This window comes from Arachis hypogaea, chromosome 19 (genome assembly GCF_003086295.3).
Source record: "Arachis hypogaea cultivar Tifrunner chromosome 19, arahy.Tifrunner.gnm2.J5K5, whole genome shotgun sequence".
Classification (NCBI taxonomy): domain Eukaryota; kingdom Viridiplantae; phylum Streptophyta; class Magnoliopsida; order Fabales; family Fabaceae; genus Arachis; species Arachis hypogaea.
Genome location: NC_092054.1, coordinates 27,795,894 through 27,817,746, shown reverse-complemented (window position 1 = coordinate 27,817,746; position 21,853 = coordinate 27,795,894). Strand labels below are relative to the sequence as shown.

The 21,853-nt window shown below is 36.8% G+C and overlaps 1 protein-coding gene across 1 annotated transcript; it reads left to right on the top strand.

Moving 5' to 3' along the window:
- The first annotated feature begins 2,823 nt into the window (after positions 1-2,823).
- LOC112778177 (uncharacterized) lies at positions 2,824-10,293 on the top strand. The gene is made up of 6 exons (XM_025822527.1): positions 2,824-3,223; positions 3,316-3,546; positions 3,768-3,841; positions 3,947-5,500; positions 5,666-5,911; positions 9,994-10,293. Exons 1-6 carry the CDS (start codon positions 2,824-2,826, stop codon positions 10,291-10,293), a joined length of 2,805 nt encoding a protein of 934 aa, XP_025678312.1.
- The last annotated feature ends 11,560 nt before the right edge of the window (positions 10,294-21,853 follow it).

Genomic DNA, 21,853 nt, shown 5'->3' with positions numbered 1-21,853 from the left:
TACTCCTCAAACAGACCCCTGTATTCACCACCATTATCTGCTCGAACACATTTCAACTTCCTTCCTGTTTCTCTTTCAACACTTGCATGAAAGTGTTTGAAGATACTGAGCACCTGGTCTTTAGATTTCAAAACAAAAGCCCACACTTTTCGAGAATAATCATCAATAAAAGTAACAAAATATGATGCACCACCTAGTGTCTTAGCATCCATAGTGCAAACATAAGTGTGAACTAAATCTAAAACATGTGATCTCCTATGAGGTCCAGAATTATGAAATGATACTCTAGCATGCTTTCCAACAAAATAATGAGTGCAAGTATTTAAAGTTGTACCTTTCACTGGAAGTGAGTGCTTCTTGGCCAAGACGCTTAGTCCTTTCTCGCTCAAGTGACCAAGACGTATATGCCACAAATTAGAAGAGGAATCATCAGCTACATTCACCTCTTCTTTGCATAACTTTGCTTGCAACCGGTAGAGAGTAGTGAAGCTATTGTCTTTTCTAGCAACAATGAGAACTCTTTTGGTAATCTTGCATTTTTCACTACCAAAAGAAGTGCAATACCCCTCTTGATCCAATGCTTTCACTGAAATAAGATTGAACCGCATATCTGGCGCATGCCTAACATTCTTCAACTGCAACTTGCATTCCATGTTGGTTTCAAGCCACATATCACCCATACCAATGATATCACACACTCTTTTATCTCCCAATTTGATCTTGCCAAAATTTTCAGCAGTATAAGAAGTGAAAAATTCACGTTTCGGAGTGACATGACATGAGGCACCAGAGTCCATAATCCAAGTGGAATAATCACAGATAAGATTCACATAATTTTCATCATATGTGATAAGAACATCTTCATAAACAATAGCATCAGTTTCTTTATCACTATCTTTACCTTTGTCTTCGCTTCTTCTCCTTGATTGTTCTCTTTTCAAGAACCTACAATACCTCTTGATATGCCCCGGCTTGCCACAATGGTGACAAATGAACTCCTCTCTTGACTTGTACTTTTCTCTTAACTTGTTTCGACTCTCTGACCTGTCAGAACTGTGAGGTTTTGTACTTTGACTTCTCCCCTGTGACTCTGAAACAAGTGCTTTTGACTGGGAGGAGGCATTAGTCAAACCTCGCTCTCTTCTTCTGGCTTCTTCATTCAACATGCTCTCTTTAACCATTGCTAACGTCAACTTCCCATTTGGAGCTGAGTTAGTCAGTGTCACAACTAGAACTTCCCAACTATCAGGCAAAGAGCTCAAAAATAACAAGGCTTGAAACTCATCATTTAAAGTGATTTCATTATTTGTCAGTTGGTTCACCGTCTCCTGAAAAATGCTCAAGTGCTCTGGCATTGATTTACCTTCAGTATACTTCATATTAACAAGCTTCCTAATCAAGAATACTTTGTTTTGCACATTCTTCCTCTCATATAACTCCTTCAATTTGTTCCACATCTTCTCAGCATTCGTTTCGGTGTCAACATGTGGATACACACTAAGATCAAGCCATTGCCTAATCAAAGCAACTACCTTTTGATTCAGCTTCTTCCATTCAGCATCGGATTTAGTACCTTTGGATTTATCCCCCTCCACAGGATCATACAAGTCCTTGCTATACAACATATCTTCCATGAGGGTCTTCCAAATTGAATAATTTTGGGAATTCAAATTGACCATATTTGGTCCATGAGTATTTTCCTCCATTTAATCAGCACAGAGACAAACAACCAAAGCTCTGATACCACTTTGTTGGAAAAAACTCAACACAGGTTCAAACAAGAACCTGTCTAACAGCGGAAGCACCAAAAATAATTTTTTCACAATCTGTGTGATTAAATAGGCAATACCAAAGATACTCCAAGAAGCAAATATAATGGCAGAAATTAAATAATCAGGCACCAGAATTTTAACGTGGAAAAATCCCAAAAGAGGGACGAAAAACCCACGGGACCTAGTCCAGTAAAATCTTCCACTATCAGAATAATGGGTACACAAACAGTCGAGGGGGCGCCTGTGCGGTGGTGGAGAAGGCCGTGCTCGAACTGGTGGGGACGATCGCGATGGGAAGCATGACAGGGCGGGTCTTGGTGATTGGGAAGTTGCTTCACCAGGTCGTGGTGTGAACGACGGTGCAATTGCCAATGAGGATCGGAGGGTCGTGGAAGTAGGGGTGATAGGAGAAGGGCACGAGGCGGTGGTGGAGGGGGAGCTGCAACCGGATCTGACCCTGGAGAGTGGTGCGGCAGTAGTCTTTGGGGAACAAGATGGCAACGATGTTGGGCTAGTGACTATACAAGGGAATGCTCTGGGACATAGTGGAGAAAGTGGGGCTGTTCGACGGGCTAAGGAAAGTTGCGGAGGCCCCGGACCAGGGCAGGGGGATTGTGATAAAGAGGAATCAGGTGCTGTGCTATGCAATGAGGAAGATGACATAATGGCAATTCTCCAGGAACAGAATGAAGAAATAGCATAGAGGAGAAAATTGGTGAAACAAAAGGTGAATATGAGACGATGCAGACCCAAAAACAAAAAGCAGGTGTGTACTAATAGCTCTAAATGAATTTCAGTTCTTGGAATGTTAGGGGGTTACGGGGGGGACGGAAAAATGAAAATGGTGAATGATTTAAAAAATAAACATAAATTGAGCATGGTAGGTTTGGTTGAGACCAAAAGACAGACTGTGACATGATTTGACGTTGGAAAGCTGTGGGGGTATGACGGGGCTAGATGGGAATATGTAGGGTCGGATGGTGCATCCGGTGACCTCTTGATGATTTGGGATGATTTGGTTTTTAAATTGAATAACTGCTATAAAGGGGAAATGTGGTTATGTGTGGAAGGTGTCTTACTAAGAAACAATTTCAGCTGTGCTTTTTTCTTGGTCTATGGTGCACATAGCAGAGAGGAGAAGAGTCATGTGTGGGAGGAGTTGAGTTACATTGCTGGGCTGTGTCAGGTCCCTTACTATTTCATGGGGGACTTTAATGAGATAGTGAATGCGGAGAAACGGAAAGGCACTGTTAGTCTACCTCTGTCTGCTGAAGAATTCAAGATTTGGATTCAAGACATGTACTTAGTGGATCTGCCACTTACAGATCGCAAGTTTACGTGGTTCCGAGGCCGCTCTTGCAGTCATATTGATAGAGCTATGGTTAGTATAGAATGGTTAGAGGAGTTTCCTGAGACTTGGTTGAGAGGCGGGCAGGCGGCCCTAGGGGCCTGTCAGATCACTGTCCTATTATTGTGGAAGATAAAATGATGCGGAGTGGTCCTAGGCCTTTTCGGAGTCTTGATTTGTGGTTTACTCATAAAGGTTTTCTTAGTATGGTTAAGGAGGAATGGAGGAGTTTAGGGGAGATGCAGTTCACAGATAAATTGAAGGCGTTAACGGGTCCGTTGGGAAGGTGGCACAAGGCCAACTTTAGTGGGATGGACCAGAAGATCTTGAAGCTGGAAGAAGAGATCAAAAAGGTTGATGATTTAGTAAGCAATGGAGTGTATGATGGAACTTTTGAGGCTAGAAGGAAGGCATTGGTTACTTGCTGTGAGAAGTGGTATGCGAGGAAAGAAATCCACTGGAAGCAAATGTCTTGATCTCGGCAAGCAAATGAAATGGACAGGAACACAAGGTACTTCCACAATATAGCGTCGGCAAAAAGGAAGAATAATCAGATTGATACCCTGATAGTGAATGGCAGACTAGTAAGGAACCAAGCTAGAATTAAAATAGCTATTAGAGACTTCTATAAGGATCTGTATTACCAGGGGGCTCTCCTTTGCTGGGATTCAGAGATGGTCTAGTGGAAAGGATTGATGAGGAAGAATCTATGACTTTAGAGGTAATGCCATCGGCTGAGGAAATTAGAAAGGCAGTATGGGATTGTGAGTCATCAAAGGCGCTAGGCTGTGATAGGTACAACATGAATTTCATTAAGAGGTGCTAGGATGAGATTGGGGCTAAATTTACGGCAGCTGTGATGGGATTCTTTCAGACGTCGAGGTTACCAACAGGCTCCAATATTACATGGGTTGCGCTGGCTCCTAAGTTTTTTGGTGCGAAGGAGATTAAAGACCTCAGACCTATTAGCATGGTTGGCTATGTATACAAGGTTGTTTCGAAGGTTTTAGTTAGGAGGATGCGAGCAGTGATGCCAGGGTTGATAGTGGAGACTCAGAGTGCTTTTGTGAAGTGCAGGAAAATTCATGATGGGGCCCTCATAGCGTGTGAAACAGTGCACTGGCTTAAAAGGAGGAAAAAAGAGGCATCCATTATCAAGTTAGATTTCCGAAAGGCATATGACAGAGTCAGGTGGAGCTTTGTTGATATTGTGCTGCAAAAGATGGGGTTTGGACACAGGTGGCGAGCGTGGGTTATGGAGTGTGTGACCACAGTTTCTATGTCAGTCTTAATTAATGGCTCGCCATCAAAACCTGTTAAAATGCAAAGGGGCTTGAGGCAAGGTGACCCGCTATCTCCGTTCTTGTTTGTGCTGGTTGTGGACGTTCTGCATCGAATGGTTGGTGAGGTAGTCAGGAACGGACGTATTTCTCCTTTGGTAGTTGGGCGAGATCGAGTGGAGCTATCACACCTCCAGTTTGCTGATGATACTATTCTGTTTTGCCCACTAGAAGAGGAGACTATGAAGAATTACAAGTGGCTACTGCGATGGTTTGAGTTGATGTCAGGACTCAGTATCAACTTCGAAAAATCCAGTTTGATTCCTATCAATTGTGAAGAGCAGTGGATACAAAGAATGTGTAGGCTGTGGGGTTGTAAGGAAGATACTCTCCCTGTTAAATACCTTGGAGTCCCCCTAGGAGCTAATCCGAGGCTGGTCAAGACCTGGAAGCCTATCATTGATAAGGTGGAAGAGAAACTAAGTCTTTGGAAAGCCAAGGTGCTAAGCAAAGCGGGAAAGTTAGTGCTCATCAAATCAGTCTTGAACAGCTTGCCAGTGTATTATTTGAGCTTATATAAGATGCCGCAGATAGTTGCTAAGAAGTTAATTTCTCTACAGAGAAGATTTCTATGGAGTAAGGAGGATGGGAGGAATGGGATGGCTTTGGTGAGATGGGAGGTGGTGCAGGCCCCTAAGAAGTTAGGAGGATTGGGGATTGGAGATGTAATGATTAGAAACACTGCACTATTGTTTAAGTGGTGGTGGCGCTTTGCTAAGGAGGAGTGCTTGTTGTGGAAGAGGGTGGTTTGCTCCTATAATGACTTAAGGCCGAATGAGTTACTGTCCACTCAAGTTCTGCCTTCAAGAGGAGGCCCATGGAAGGATATCTGTCATTTACAAATTAAGGAGCAACATATAAGGGATAAGATGATTACAGGTCGGGCTATGGAACTTGGTGATGGACGACGAAATCAGTTTTGGGAGGATATTTGGTTACAAAGTGGTTCCTTGAAAGATCGGTTTTCCAGGCTCCTCTCTGTTTCAAACCAATGTGGGTCAGCTGTAGGGGATTGTGGGTTTTGGGATGCGTTAGAGTGGGTTTGAAACTTCTAATGGAGACGAGAGCTTTTTCAGTGGGAATTAGACCTCCTGAGTCAGCTACATGAGGCGTTGAGACCGGTCAAGCTAGTGAATAATAGGGAGGATAGAGTTATATGGAAATATGATAGACTTGGTATTTTTTTGACTAACTCCTTTGTGCAGGTGCTACAAGAAGGAATGTTGCCAGAAGATGTAACCAGCTATAGTTTCACGAAGTCCATCTGGAGAGGCTTGGTTCAACCAAGAGTAGAGTTGTTTGTTTGGTTTGTCCTTGTAGGGAGGGTGAACACCAAGGAGCGGCTTAGTCGGTTCGAGATTATTAACCAAGATGATAAGAGTTGTGTTTTATGTTCTAAGAATGTTGAGCAGGTCCATCACTTGTTCCTTGGCTGTGATTTTGCTTGGCAGGTGTGGAGTGCATGGTTATCTATGTTTGGCCGGTCCTGGTCTATTCCGGGGTCGATGAAGGACCATTTCCTAAGTTGGACAGATGAGCCGCGTAGAAAAGAGGATCGAAAGCAGCGTACGAGGTGCTTCTGTGCAATCATTTGGCACATTTGGTTGGAAATGAATAGGAGGATATTCCAGAACCAAAACAGAGGCACAGATGACATCATCCACATAACCATGCTTAGCTGTGACGAGTGGAGAGGTGCCAAGTCCTAGTGTTGTTGATGGCTATGCCAGATATGACATGCGGAATTCCTTTCTTTGGCTCTTAATACTTTTTAGGTGTTGTTTGAATAGTTGTGTTGTATGATACTTTATGCTCCACCTTAGTGTGTTGAGCTCCTTTGTATTCAATATATATATATATATATATATATATATATATATATATATATATATATAACAAATTCAACATGTTATAAGTATAATTGTAAATATAATAATAAAATAATAACATTATAGCACATTGTGCGATTTGGTTTGGATTGGATTGGATCGGTTATGAAAAGTAGATTCGAAATTCGATCTGATCCAACAGTTTGTAAAAAATAGAATCCAATCAAATCTAAATTAGTGCAGTTTTAATCAGTTTTCGATTTCGATTGAATTAGATGAGCAGTTTAATTTAAATCGGTTTAAATTTAAACATCCTTAATTAAAAATTCCACTATTAATTATAAGCAATTAATTATTACCCAATCTTAATTATAAAAAATATTTTTCCTAAATAAAATTTCTACTACGCTATTATTGGTTATCAATGGCAATTCTGATATCCAGTCGCACGCAAAAATTTTCCGACAATGTAATCGTCAGTAATGGACATACAATTACCGAAAATATAATTTTCTATTTGTGTTTATCGCTTTTAGAAGACAAAAGTGCTTTTGAAGCATTTAAGAGGCTAAGATAAAAACCTTTTAAAATTGATTTGTGTTTATCAAAATAAAAAAAGTCTAATATAATTTTATATATTAATTAATTTTTAAATTTAACTTTTATATTTATATCTATTATGATCCTTTTTTAATTTTAAAAATGTTTTATCACATATAATTTTGTTATTTATATTTATTGAAAGTCATTTTTAATTTAATTTTATTAAATAAAAATACTACGACTTTTAAAACATAAAAAAACAGCCTTCATAAATTACTTTTAAAAAATAAAAACTTTACTTAACAAAGTCTAAATTAATAAAATATTCAATTATAAATAATCCAGCTAGAGAGTGCAATAACGAGCGCAATTGATAATAAATTGGTTGACTTTTAATAGTAATAAATAATTTCTACAAATTATTAAACAAATCTCATGGTTATTAACAAATCTAATAAAATTTATTTTCCATAAATAAAATATAAGTAATTAATTATTAACTATTCTTATCAAATGTATTTTTATAAAAAAAATCCCAGAAATAATACACATATAATTTATATATTTGTTTTAAAAATATATTTAATATGCGTTTTTATTTGATTAATTATTTTTATATGTGATATCTATTACTATCTGTCTAGCTAACTTCGTGTATTAAAATGAGAATAATTGATTTATTGAATCATAAATAATACACATAATAAGTGCAACTAAAAATAAATTAAATGATAATTAACAGTTTAAATAATTTTAAAAATTATTAAAAATTTTACTATTATTTATAATAAACAATTAATTATTATCTAATCTTAATTATAAAAAAATCTTTTTTCTGAATAAAATCTCTACTACATTATTACTACTGGTTATCGACGACGGTTCTGACGCCTAGTTGCACGCAAAAATTTTTTGACGATGTGATCGTCAGTAATAGACGATACTGTCAATAAATCAAGGGAAAATTTTCTTCTTGAGGATTACAATTGTCGAAAGGCAATTTTTTATTTTTGTTTACAATTTTTAAAAGATAAAGGTGTTTTTGAAAGTACCTAAAGGCCTAAGATAAAATTTTTTAAAATTTGTTTGTATTTATAAAATTAAAAAATTTAATATAATTTTATATATTAATTAATTTTTAAATTTAACTTTTATATTTATATTATGATCTTTTTTAAAATTTTTTAATTTTAAAAGATGTTTTATGACACATAATTATGTTATTTATATTTATTAAAAGCTATTTTTAGTTTTATTTTATCAAATGAAAGTGCTGCAACTTTAAAAAACTATAAAAAATAATTTTCATAAATTATTTTTAAAAAATAAAAATTTTACCCAACCAAATCTAAGTCAATAAAATATTCAATTTCAAAATAATCCAGCTAGTGAGTGTAATAACGAGAGCAATTAATAATAAATTAGTTGACTTTTAATAATAATAAATACCTTCTACAAATTATTAATCAACTATCATTCTGAATTATAAGCAATTCATTATTAACAAATCTAATAAAAACGATTTTTTCATAAATAAAATTTAAGTAATTAATTATTAACTAATCTTATCGAATGTATTTTTGTAAAAAAAAATTCCAAAAATAATGCACATATAATTTATATATTTCGTTTTAAAAAATACATTTAATATGCATTTTTATTTGATTGATAGCCAACTTCGTATATTTAAAATGAAAATAATTAATTTATTGAATCGTAAATAATAGGTTAAAACACTTATATAAATAAAAGACAACTCAATATTACATGAATTATTTAAAAGAAAAAATGTTACGTAGATGTCTTCATACATATTTCTATATAAATAAAATTTATTGAATTCGAATCATAGAACTAAATCGAATTAATATGTATCAAATTACATGGAGCACTACACTTAAACATAAATCAAATTCAATAAATTCGAATTAGCTATTCTAGCACTAAATCGAATCACTATGACTCGAATTACACGGTTTATGTACTAAATTGAATGAACTCAATTCAATTTATAAACACCCTAGTAAATCGAATGTAATAAATTCGATTTATACTCAATGGTGGTTAATGGTAAATCCAATTGAGTATGTTTGATTTAGTATGCAGTGACACACACATATAATTCGATTTACCATGATACTAAGGTATATAAATACGAATTGAACGTGAATTTCTTATTATAGTAGGACTCACAATGGTTAGTGATGATAGTTTATTAATTCTGGTGCACTATAGAGGGTCGATTGAGAAAAAAAATATGATCTGGAATATTTACTGATAAGGATCCACTGAGTATTTTTCTCAAACCTTCAACGAGTTTCAGAATACGATAATCCAAAAACTGGGAATGCATGGCGTGAAACGGGTGGCTACGTTATTCTATTGGATTTCGATTTCCATGTTACGTGATGGTGTAAAGTACGATTCATTCGTCATAGATAGTGACGAAGATTTGCAAGTTTTGTTCCATTATCGTCGTCAGTTTTTCAAGGTGAGGACCCCCTGAGCTACTGATCAAGCTTGTAGATGTGGTCTGTAGTTTAGGAGGTTCGATTTGGAATCCTCAATCTTCAGCAATGCCAGCCTGCTCTAGCTCAATGCCTCATGGTGCCTATCATTTGTGCCCGTGATTGCACCTGAGGCAGTTTTGGTTGCATCTCCGTCATTCGCAGTCGATCTAAACCGCAACTAGGAGTGAAAAAAGGCCAAGCGGCCTGCCAGGGACCTGCAGCCTGGCCTGTATTTGGCCTGACCTATTATAAAATAGATACAGGCTCAGGCTGTTATAAAAGCCTTATTATGTTAATAGACTAGGTCCAGGCTCACTAATTAGCCTGGCCTAGCCTGTCAGGTCTGTCTGGGCCTTTTAATACATAATTACATATATAAATAATTTTTTTATTATTAACAAAATTATGAGATATTTTAAATTTATTATATTTAATTATAAATAGTTTTGTATATTTTAAATACTTTAAAGTTTAAAAATTCTTATAAATATTAAATATGATATTTTACATATAAATATGTTTATTAAAAAAATATTTTTTTTAAATAATATTTTTATTTTTGTAAAAAAAAATTAGCAGGCTTTTTAATAGGTTTCAGGCCAGGCCAGGCTGAATAACAGGCCAGGCTCAGGCCAATCAACTACATGACAGGCCAAGCCTATTAAGAGCAAAGCCTGGCCTGGCCTGACCTGGCCTGTTTCCACCCCTAACCGCAACTGTGATGGAGAAATAAGTAATACTCCAGCCTTCGGTGAGCTTGTGAATGCGATGGCCGGTACTGCTGTTCTGGTCCCAGTTTTTAGAGAGGGTGGAGCACCGGATGGTGTCGAGGATGTACTGCAGGATGATGATGATGTGAAGCCCGCCACGATTGCTGACGAGAGTAATGATGACATAGCGAGGAGTATTTCTGCTGGGGGTGGTGGAGCATCTAGTTCAGGAACTCAGTAGTAACCCCCGCACGTCATGACACAGCAGGGGTAACCGGGAGCACCTATGGGATTTGGCGCCAGAGATACACAGGATACAGGAGCTCTAGCTAAGTTTTAAGTTGGTCAGCAGTTTTATGATAAAGAGGAGGCCGTTTTAAGAGTGAAGACTTATAGTATCCGCCGTGAAGTTGAATACAAATTGTTAGAATCCGATCATTGCAAGTATTATGGGAAATGTAAGGAGTTTGGCAATGATACATTTGCATCTTTAGTTATTTTTCTTTATAAATTCCTTCAATAAACAAATAATTCTTGTTAGAAAAGCAATAACTTCATGATTCAATGAGCATCACATTGAGTTAGTTTGAATTCATTTGTTACAAGAGAATTTGAAGGAGAATTAGCAAAGATCAAGGATGAAGAAGAAGATAGAAATCATCATAAAGAAGGAGAATCAAATAAAAAGCTCTCTAGACAAGAATTGCCAATGAAAGTCATGTATTGCACGTGTGAGCCCATTAATGTAACGTGAAGAGCAAAATAAAAGCCAATTGGTGCCAAGAACCATGTGTTGCACGTGGGATTTGGGCCAAAAAGCAACAAAAGAGTTTTCGAAGCGTGAAAAAGAAGAAGAAGAAGAAGAGGTTAAGCGTTTTTATAAGAGAGAAAGGGAAAAAAAGTTCTTTCAGCCCCCTTTTAAAGATGTGTGCGCATCCGAAAGAAACTGCTGCGCCAAGTTAGCCCCTCATTTAAAGAGGGTAATGTTCAAAAATTAAAAAACACGTCGAGTGTCTGACTTCCTAAGGGCGGCATACCCGACGTAAAAAAAAACTGAAGCTGCTAAATGCTCGAGTCTGACCTAACATAAAGCTCGAACTCAAGAAGGGGCACTATTCATACCCTGACCCAATAAATAAAGTTAGGCCCAATAAGGAGAAAAGGTCCGGCCCACAAAGGGGCCTTTGACCCATACCCAACTTCTTTAAAGAGGTCGGACACCATGAAAGGAACCCAGATTTGCTTGCACAAGCAAGTAACTGCCTCCGCGAATTTCTCCACTATCTCTATCTTCCCTAAAAGATAGACCTCAAAAAACTCCTAAGATAAAAGGAACAGTTATCCACCAACAAAGGTGGAACTACTAAAAAAGGTGGTTATCTACTCTACTATAAATATACTGACACCCTTCAGGTATATTCACATTCCAATCTACTAAAAACTTGCTTAAAACCCTTGCTAACTTAAGCATCGGAGTCTCTTACAGGTACCACTCCCCGCCTCCTTATGAGAAACTCGGACGGGTAGCACCTCAGCACCAACAAGTCGGACGTTGTCATACAAAGGGATCTGGACCTCACGTTCAGGCCCAAATCAACGTTTCAGGTAACCCCGGAACAATTATATAAAAAATAGCTGAAATAATTTTCATTCCTAGAAATTTTCAAATCTCACTTGTAGATATCAGACTATCAATAAATATATTAGTTCTACAACTAAGAAAGAAGATAATATTCTCTATGTTAAACTATGAACCAAGAAATATTCGATTACTAAACATTTTTACAAGCAAAAGTAAAAACAAAATCGAGTCTGATCTCTTTAATTTTAAAATTTACATAAATGTGCTACAACATAATGAAATACTTTTCTATCTCTTATGAGAAGTAGATTTGAATACTTTTGTAGTCTATAAAAATTTCTATGAATAAAAAGTTTTCTTCTTAACATCTTTCTTTCATATTTGAAAAATTTATATATTCAAAATCAAAATATTCATAAAAAGAGATTATTATACCACAAAAGAAAAAAATTTAACTACTAGAGAGTTATTGAAATGATACGAACTTTGTGGGATAAACTAAGAACTATCATATGCCAATTGGTCTAATTACAAGAGTAATAACTAAGAGAATAAAAGAAGGTTTTGCAAACTTGACTAAATTATTTGTTCAGGAGATGCATCAAGAATTGGGCAAGACAATAATTAACGATTATGGAAAGTCAAACTTCTTACTATTAACAAGATGCATTGAAGACTCTCGTTAGTCAAGATGAATTAAATAGTCATCACTTTCTTAGTATTTATTTTATGTTTATTTTATTTTAGTTTGTTTTGTTTGTTTTAGGCCCTTATGATTTGGCCCATTTTTATTTTAGTGAATTTATGAATTAGGGTTTTAAACTTAAGAGGTATAAAAACCTTTTAAAACTTGGTAAACATTTTTTTTCTTACTTTCATGAATGAATTTTTTTTAGTCTCTTTGAGAAGATTAGGTGTGAACATGAGAGTTAGAGTGATTTTCTTAACTGTTGCATCAGGAAATCAAATTGAGGTAGAGGAGACCCTTTTCTTGATTTTTCATCTTACTCTGGGTTTTGTTTTGTATCATTTGGTATCAGATTTCAGGTATTAGATTAATCCTTATTAATCTATATTTGTTTTTGTGCCTAAAAAAAGAGTAATGCCCCAAATAGGTCCCAAGAAATTCATGATCGGATATATTTGTCCCCAACAAAATTTAACTAACATTTTGACCCTGAGGTTCTTAGATATACGCCAGATACGTCCTCATGTCAGTTTGACTCGGTCAGGACTAATGGTGACGTCCGACGTGGAGGTTAAAGGGATGACGTGTCCGATTAACTGCGACGTGTCTCCTCCAGGATATTTTGGTCCCCATCCAAGCTGGACAAAGCAACGTGGTATTAGAACCTGGGACAAAATGACATCATTTTGGGAGGACAAATACATCCCCACTTGGGTAGAGTGACGAAACGACACCATTTCAATATGGGGGACCAATTTAAAATTAGGTTGTCATCTTCAACCCTTGCAGCTTTGTGCGGTGATGGCTAGTAGAGACACAACGTCAGTTGCAAGTCGAAGACGAGGTAGAAGAAGTATTAGTGATGAGTTGATGGTTGATAGTGCAACGGATGGATTCGCAAGGGGCCGACTGAGAAAAGGAGAACATTCCAAGTGCAAGTATAGAACATATGCTATAATATGTAGGTCTCGAACACCAGAAAACCCGAATAGGCTGTTCTTTGGTTGTCCTCTCTTCAAGGTACTCCAGAGTCATTTTATTGCGGTATAGTTTTGAGAATTGCCATGTGACTGTTGAGTTGATTGTCATTTTTATTATTCTCGGTACAGGAAAAATAAGGGTATTATGATTTGTTTGCATGGTTTGATGACATATTTGGGTATGCTGGTGTAGTCGACGGGCATAGATTGGCTTCTGTCGACACTTGTGCGGGTGAAGAATGTGTTGTAAGTTTGAAAGATGGCTTGGAGGAGAGAGTGAAGCAGTTGGAGGACCTGTTGTTGAAGACGACTGAGGATAGGCAATTTGTGAAGCAGCATACTGTTTTGCTTTGTTTAGGTGTGTAATAATTAGTGCATTGTTAGTTGTGTTTTGATTTTGTATCAATGTTGTGGCTGTTTAGGCAAAGTTTATTCTATGTTGAATATCAAATTATTAGATTGAAATGTGTCATTATATTTAGAAGGATATGCATGAAATCAATTGTGGTGAAATAGTATAAATGGAACACATTTATTTTGGTTTGTTTCATCCATTTATCAAAATGGTAACATAACTGAAAAGCAAAAAAAAATTAACCACAAAAGAAGCTAAGTTCAGAATCAACATAAACCAAATCAAGTTAAAAGAAGGTTCATTTCGTTCAACATAAACTAAAGAACACATTGATTTTGGTCTGTTTCATCTATTTATCAAAATGGTAACATAACTGAGAACTCAAACATGTTAACCACAAGTAGCCAATTTTAATAGTAACATAAACCAAATCAGTTACCAAAAGAAGGTTTATTTTCTTCAACATAAACTAAATAAAACCAATCTAAACAACAGAAGGTTTACTTCCTCCAACATAACAAAAAATTTTGTGTCATAACTAAGACAACAAGTTTCACACTAATTCTTAGAAGCATCATTTCTTGAAGGACTGGTTCAACCTTAGTGTTGGAATGAATTTGAACATTCTAAATGCTGTGCCACTGGTTGCAACTGCCATCGTCTCAACACTAACACTCTCTGGAGCCTTGGTCCTAATTACTGTTTTTTTTGGACGTCTAACAGGTTGCTGAGCCTAGAATAAGCAAAATTATTATTACCGTGTTTCATATAGATTTAAGCATACACATTAAGCCACTTACAAAGGGCATACCTTGGGATTGCTTGAGACATTTTTTGTCACAATTGAGGGAGAATTTTCAAAATGAGTATCATGAGAGGGAGGATTAGGATTTTTCATACTACCAGGTCCAGATACATCAGCCTATGTTTCCAATATTAACAAACAAGGGCAATGAATATGAGGCAAATAGGTCACCTAACTTAAACTTATAAGGCAAATAGGTACCTATAGAAGCACATTCATGATACAGATAGGTCCCTCGAAGAGATTGAAATGTCTACTTACAAACAAGTTATACATGAATATAGAGCAGAATACACTATATGCAATTCATGATACCTGAGATGAGGGAGTTGATTGAGAAACAGGAACATATTGGAACAGTATATAAAAATTTATATCAGTATCGTATACCCAACAAGCCTATTGGAACAGTATATAAAAATTTAAGCAAGGGAATTATACTTGTAAGTTGCCACATGTTACAAATACATGTGTTGTTCCCTAAATGCACTCACACCTTCTTCATATGATATTGTACTTCAAAAATGCGTTTGGCATCATCACCGGTCCACTGAGTAGTCCAGTATTTGGATTCCTTCATAATGTCCTCCACCCTCTTTTGTTGCACTAGTGCCACCGTGCCTGTATAGGTGCTCAAGACTCTCTTATGCTGGGCCATCCTCCTCATGATATAGCATCTCAACTCTTCTAGCATTGTCAGAATGGGTTTTCCTCTGTAGTGGACTATCTTGGCATTCCACACCTCTATCATGTTGGTGATGTTATCAAGCTTCGGCCAGTGGCTAAAATGTGACTTCGTCCAACATCCTGGGTCAAATTTGGCTAGGTAAGCCCATGTGTCCTCATTGACCTTCTTCAGTTTATTCATGTGATGTCTGAATTCTGCGATTGTACTGCTTTTAGCACAAGCCCAGACAACATTCTTCAACTGCTTGCTCTTGTACTTGTTAGTGAAATTTTTCCAAATATGCCTAACACAGTTTCTACAATGCACGTTCGGCATAACATCTTTCAGAGCCGGTATCAGAACTTATACAAAATTGCATATTGTTATAACTAAATTATAAGGTATGACTAAAATAAAAAGTAATCAAAGTTAATTGCATTAAAGTCATTAAAAAAGTTGAAGAAAGTAGTGGATACCTTTTGCTGATCACAGATGAAGTTCCACTCTCAACGGCAGCAGGGCCCAAGTCATTTTGCAATAATTCTAGAAACCATTTCCAGCTTTCTTTCGTCTAACTAGTAACCATTGCTTATGCAATCACGTAAAAGTGATTATTGGCATCTTGTGCTACGACTGATAGTAGTTGTCCTCTGTAATACCCCTTTAGGAAGTAGCCATCTAACCCTATCAACAGTCGATAGCCAGCCCTAAACCCCTGCTTACAAGCATCTAAACACACATACAACTTGTTAAACAGTGGAGGTGACTGGAGAATAGGCGCCACTACTAAAAGGGCAGTTGAACCAGGATTGCTTTTTTGTAGTTATTGTAGGTAGTCTGTCACCATTCCATATTGAGACTTCTCATTACCAACATACCTCTCTCTTGTTATCTTCAAACTCTGACACAATATCTTGTCACTAATTATCACATTATAATCAATTTTTATATGATCCCAAGTCTTTGCATGGGTTAGTCTAGGATAACTTAGAAGTCTTTTTGACAAATTATCTGCAACCCAACTTTGATCTGCCATTTTGCTTCCGAATTCTCTCCAACAAGTATGCACGGGATTAAAAGTCTTGATCTGGTAGCCTCTAGACCTTGAGTTCTTAGCACAGTAGATAATCCATGGACAATCATTTTTTTCACATCTCTGTTTATCACCCACCACCTCAGATCCTGTCTTTCTAGCATTTTGGATATGGTCACCCTGAACTCCATCAGTTACCACAACATCAGTGTTCTCATGAGCTACATTATCATTTTCAATAACATTTGTATCAGTTTGCACCACACTACTATTACCAATTACCTCAGAAGCATTGTCAGTTTCACCTATAATTAATGCATCTTCCTTTGCCTTAGCTTCTCTCTTGGCTCTCAATCTTGCTTTGAACTTCTCTTTTTGTACCTCCTTTCCAGTCATGAATCCTCCATGAGCACATGTTGCTCTCACCCTTCTCGTATCATTCTTAATATAAAATATTCGTCTACCTTCAGCTATAGTGTAGTCTTTCAGGGCCTTTTTGAACTGTTCAAAAGTCTCAAACCCCATCTTCAGCTGAAATTGAATTTCCCCAAATTCTGCATTTGGATCATACTGAGGCCAATCAAATTTGTCTCCCCCTTCATCACTTGAGTCCGAAGAAGTCAAGAAGGCCTTTGACTCATACTCAAAATCTATGTCTGAGTCATCCCTTGGCTCCATTCCAATCTCCTCATCAAAATTTGAAGGCTTTTTAGGAGCATTCTCATTACTTTCATTGGGCCCATTATTGTCATCTGATCTTGGTTCATCCCTACCAGGCCCAATGGCACTCGGCCCAGCATCCCTCTTCTTCCTCACATCAGGCCAAGTTCCACCACTTACAGCACATCTTTCTTTCTTATCCCTTGCCCTTTTACCTGGAGTCTTAGCCTTGGCATCTCTGCTAACATTGACACAATGCTTTGTAGTTTTTACTGTTGTTTTCTTCTTCTGTTGATCACCTTTTCTCCCTTTTCATCCACCCTTTTTCCTATCACTTCCTTCACTCTCACTTGAATCAGAAAAACCATAGCTTGAAGGTGGGGGTTTATAAGGCTCATCTTCAGTAGATTCATACCCATCATCATCACTTTAACTACTCTCAATATTTGCATCATTGTCCAACCCAGCGTCCTTAACAACTACTTTCTCAACATCCTCATCACTATCGGATAATATCTCCTCCATCCCTTCCAATATCGGATGGTCAAAATAAATGTAAAATTTATCCGTATCTTCATTCTGTGTCTTATTCTTCTGCAGACTTCTGATTTCTTTATCTCCATGAATAGCGTGTAGACCAGATTCCAAGGTTGCAAAGGTGGGATCATACCAGTACATAGCTTTGTAGTCATGGTATCCTAACTCCAGAAAAAGTTTCTTCAAGTCAAAGAAGTAAATGAGGTCAACGTCCATCGGGGGAACTTTTTCACGTTCCCATTAATGTAGACCAGCACAGTCTTGTTATCTCGAACAAAGCTTCCACCATGATGAAACACAAAGACCATATCTTCGGACATCTAAATGCCAATAAACAATCCAGATGTCAACATCGGTACTACCTCTTATTTGTTTATTCATAAAACGAACGTATAAAGGGATTGCAACTAAATAAAGAGCTACAAAACATTTTCTATTTTATCCACTATCACTGATCACTACAACTATCCACAATAATTCATGTACACAAAATCAGAAATTCAAAAATACTTTCGAATAACTATGATCAATCAAGAATGGAACCAACTGCCGTCACGACTTCTGTCACAACCACTTTCACGATCAACCAGAGCAAAGACTATAAACAATGTTGATGAAGAATTGGAAGGGTTTCTTTGTAAAACCTAGTAGAGCTAACAGGGTATGAAGTAATTTCACCATACCATTGAATATGAGAAGACTTATGCATCGAATTGGTCCCCCATATTGAAATGGTGCTGTTTCGTTACTCTGCCCAAGTGGAGACGTATTTGTCCTCCCCGAAACAACGTCGTTTCACCCCGGGTTCCGATATGACGTTGTTTTGTCCAGCTTGGATGGGGACCAAAATGTCCTGAAGGTGACACCTCGTAGTTAACCGGACACGTCATCCCTTTAACCTCTACATCGGACGTCACCGTTAGTCCTAACCGGGTCAAACTGACATGGGGACGTATCTGGCGTATATCTAAGAACCTCAGGGTCAAAATCTTAGTTAAATTTAGTTGGGGACAAATCTATCCGATCATGAATTTCTTGGGGACCTATTTGGAGTATTACTTCTAAAAAAATAAAAGAAAAAAATCATCATCTCTTACTTTTTTGTCATCCTCCTTTGTTTCGTTATTGTCTTGTTCTTTTTTGTTGATTTTCTTATTAAAAAAAAACAAAAGGTAGTGTCATAGTTACTCTTATTTATCATTTATCCCCATTTGAAGTTCCCTTAACTCGTCTTTTAGGTATTACCAAGGTTCTAAAAACTGGACCAGCCAGTTCAATCAGGTTAACCGGGAACCGGTCCCCTGACTGATCCTGTTGGCTTCCAAAACTGTCTTAACGAAAAATCGGTTAAAAAATCAATTGAAACGATGGTTAACCGGTGAACTGGCTGTACTGGCTAGGTATTTTGAAGGTTCGGTTCTCCTCCCTTAGCATAAAAACAATGTCGTTTTGATGAAAGAAAAAAAAAACCCCACCCCAAATGTAAGAAGACCCAACACCTCTCCCTTCTCTCTCACTCTCACATATCTCACCAAAATAGCAAAATCCCTAATTTCAGTAACCCTATCAGAGCTCCCAGCTTGCCTGCTCATCGTGAAGCCCTACCAACCACTGTTAGCCTCCAGCCACTGCCACTTTCTCTTCCTCACCGTCTCTGTGCTCGTCGTGAAGCCCCACCAGCCACCGTCACCCCCAGCCGCCGCCACTCTTCTCTTTCTCACCATCTTTATGCTCATCATGAAGCCACACCAGCCACCATCACCCCCAGCTGCTGCCACTCTTTTCTTCCTCACCGTCTCTATGCTCGTCGTGAAGCCCTACCAGCCACCGTCAACCCCCAGCTGTCGCCACTCTTTTCCCCATCGTCTTTGTGCTTGTCGTGAAGCCCACCTCTGTGATTGTCATTATCGTTAGTGACAGAGGATGTCATCGTCCTCCTCAATCCTCTTCTCTTCTAGGTCACGCGAACGGTTGCTCAATCCTCTTCAAGCGCGTCCTCTCCTCCGTGAATATCTTCCCGGAGCCTCGCCATGGAATCTTTGCTCGGGGCCTCATCGTCGCAAATTAATTCTCTTTTGAGCTCACTCTATCACCGCCATTCCTCCCTTGCCGTGTCTTTGGTAAGCCACTGCTTCTTCAGTTTCAATTTCTAATATTCTTGCTTTTGAATTGAGTTTTTGTACTTAGATTTTGACTTGAGATTGCATTCTGAGTTGGGTTGTTTATGTGATTCTGAATTTAGTTTGGATGTTAAGTTTTTATTATTTTGGTAATTTTTTTTTGGATTCTCTGGATTGGATTTGGATGTTGACTTTTTTGTATTCTGAGTTAAGTTGGGATTGTGTTTCTGATTCTCTGGATTTAAATGTTTGAGTTTTCTATATTTTAAATTTTTATTACAATGAGTATTCTTTCTGATTATTTTGTTATAATTTAAAAGTTAATTAATTTTTTTTATTTTATAGATTTTTAATAATAAAATATGAAAAAGTTATATATGTCAAAGTTTAAAAATTTAGAATTTTATTAGTTTAGAAATAGTTAAATTTGTATATTATAAATTGTATATTGAATTTTTAATAATTTTATTATATTTTAATTAAACCAATTTAACCACGGTTGAACCTTGGTTGGACCATTGAACTATTGAACCAGTCACTCGACCGGTTCAATGATCGGTCCAGTTCTTGCAACCTTGGGTATTGCTCTCATTTCTTTCATGTCCAATAAACAAAATCTCTAAAACACATCATACTTATCTGGTTTCACTACATTAATCAAATCATCTACTTATAAATTAACAAATACTCTTTTTCATCTTTTTTGTTAGAAGTTTTTATATTGTGCTTACTTTGACAAGCACCCCCACAAAGCATAATTGCTCTTATTATTATTGTTAGCTATCTTCTCCGATTAGTTTTATTTTATAAAAAATAATACCAAATATACTTAGAGCAATCACGGTCAAATTGCTTCGGAAAAAAAAGAGAGTTGTGTTATCGTATAAAAAACTCTAAAAAAAATTCCAAAAAAATTTAGATAATTTCTTATTATTATTATTATTATTCTTATTATAATTATTTTTTTATTCTGTGTCTTTGTCCTTTTTTTCAGTCTTTTTCTCTTATTGTGGTGTTGATTCTCTATTTTTTTATTTTTTTTAATTTCTAAAATGCAACAGCCAAATAGATTCAAGAGTGGTAAAAGGCAAGAGTAGTAAGTTCAATAGAGAGTAAAAGCCAATTTTGAGAGTACACACGAATGTCTATCCTTGAGTGAAACATGTGAGAGAGTAATTATGAGGTCCTTTCTATAACATTTTTGTTACAGGTTCCTTGTTATGTCGACTCATTCAGAAAATACCTTAGTTGACATGGGGTTGATGCAAAGGGGCATTCAACACTTAACTAATTGCTTGACTGAATTGAAAATATGGAAGCGAGAGGTGAAACAGACATTGTCCAAGAATACTAAACAAGGAACTTTTGGAATCAGTGTCAGAATCATGTACTTTCTGATGATGACTCTGATGGAGCTATAACACTTTAACACAGAAATCAAGATAGCAATATCAATACCATCAAGATGTAAATACCACCATTCAAAGGGCAAAATGATCTTTATTTAGAGTGGGAATGTAAGGTGGAAAGAATTTTTGCTTGTCATAATTACTCTGAGGTAAAGAAGGTTCGTTTGGTAATAGTTACATTCTCTAATTATGCCTTGCTTTAGTGGGATGAACTAGTGAAGACAAGACGACGGCATTACGATCACCCTATAGAGACTTGGGATCTTATGAAGCGTCTCATAAAGAAGAGATTTGTGCCTTCGTACTACTACAAGAAAGTGCATCAGAAGTTATATCGGCTGACTTAAGGCTCCAAGTCTATTGAAGAATACCATAAGAAAATGGAGATACTTGATCACTTCCAACATAGAAGAGGACACTGAGATTACTATGGCACGATTTATAGGTGGTTAAAATAGAGCGATTGCTGATGTGGTGGAGTTACATCATTATGTGGAGATGGAAAATTTAGTCAGTATGACAATGAAGGTAGAGAGGCAACAACAAAGAAGAGAACCAAGGGTATTTCTCATGCAAATCCAAAGTGGGAGTCTCGTAGTGTTGATATAACAAAGACAAAGGGTGCTGAACCCAAGGAGTTGTTTGATGCTACAAAGAAGAAAGGTAATTCTAACTCTTCTTCTGCTACTTTTAGACACAGAGATATTAAATTCTTCAAGTGTCATGGTATGGGTCATTATGCTAGTGAGTGCCCAAACAGGAGATTGATAGTTATTAGAGAGGATGATATTGTGTCTGATTCTGATCATGGTGATGATTCTGATCATAATAGTATGCCATCTTTGGAGGATTGTTCTGATGGTGATGTTGAGTATGCAGTACATGGTGAATCTCTTGTTGTTAGACGTGCTTTGAATTTGCAGGTGAAAGAAAATAACATAGAGTAACGCCAAAATCTTTTTCAC

Bases quoted from the DNA above. Each gene is read 5' to 3' on its own strand.
- LOC112778177 (XM_025822527.1), top strand. From the start codon at position 2,824: ATGTGGTTATGTGTGGAAGGTGTCTTACTAAGAAACAATTTCAGCTGT. The intron at 3,842-3,946 runs GTAATGCCATCG...AAGAGGTGCTAG, and splicing joins AAGAATCTATGACTTTAGAG to GATGAGATTGGGGCTAAATT. The intron at 5,501-5,665 runs GTTTGAAACTTC...TCCTTTGTGCAG, and splicing joins TTTGGGATGCGTTAGAGTGG to GTGCTACAAGAAGGAATGTT.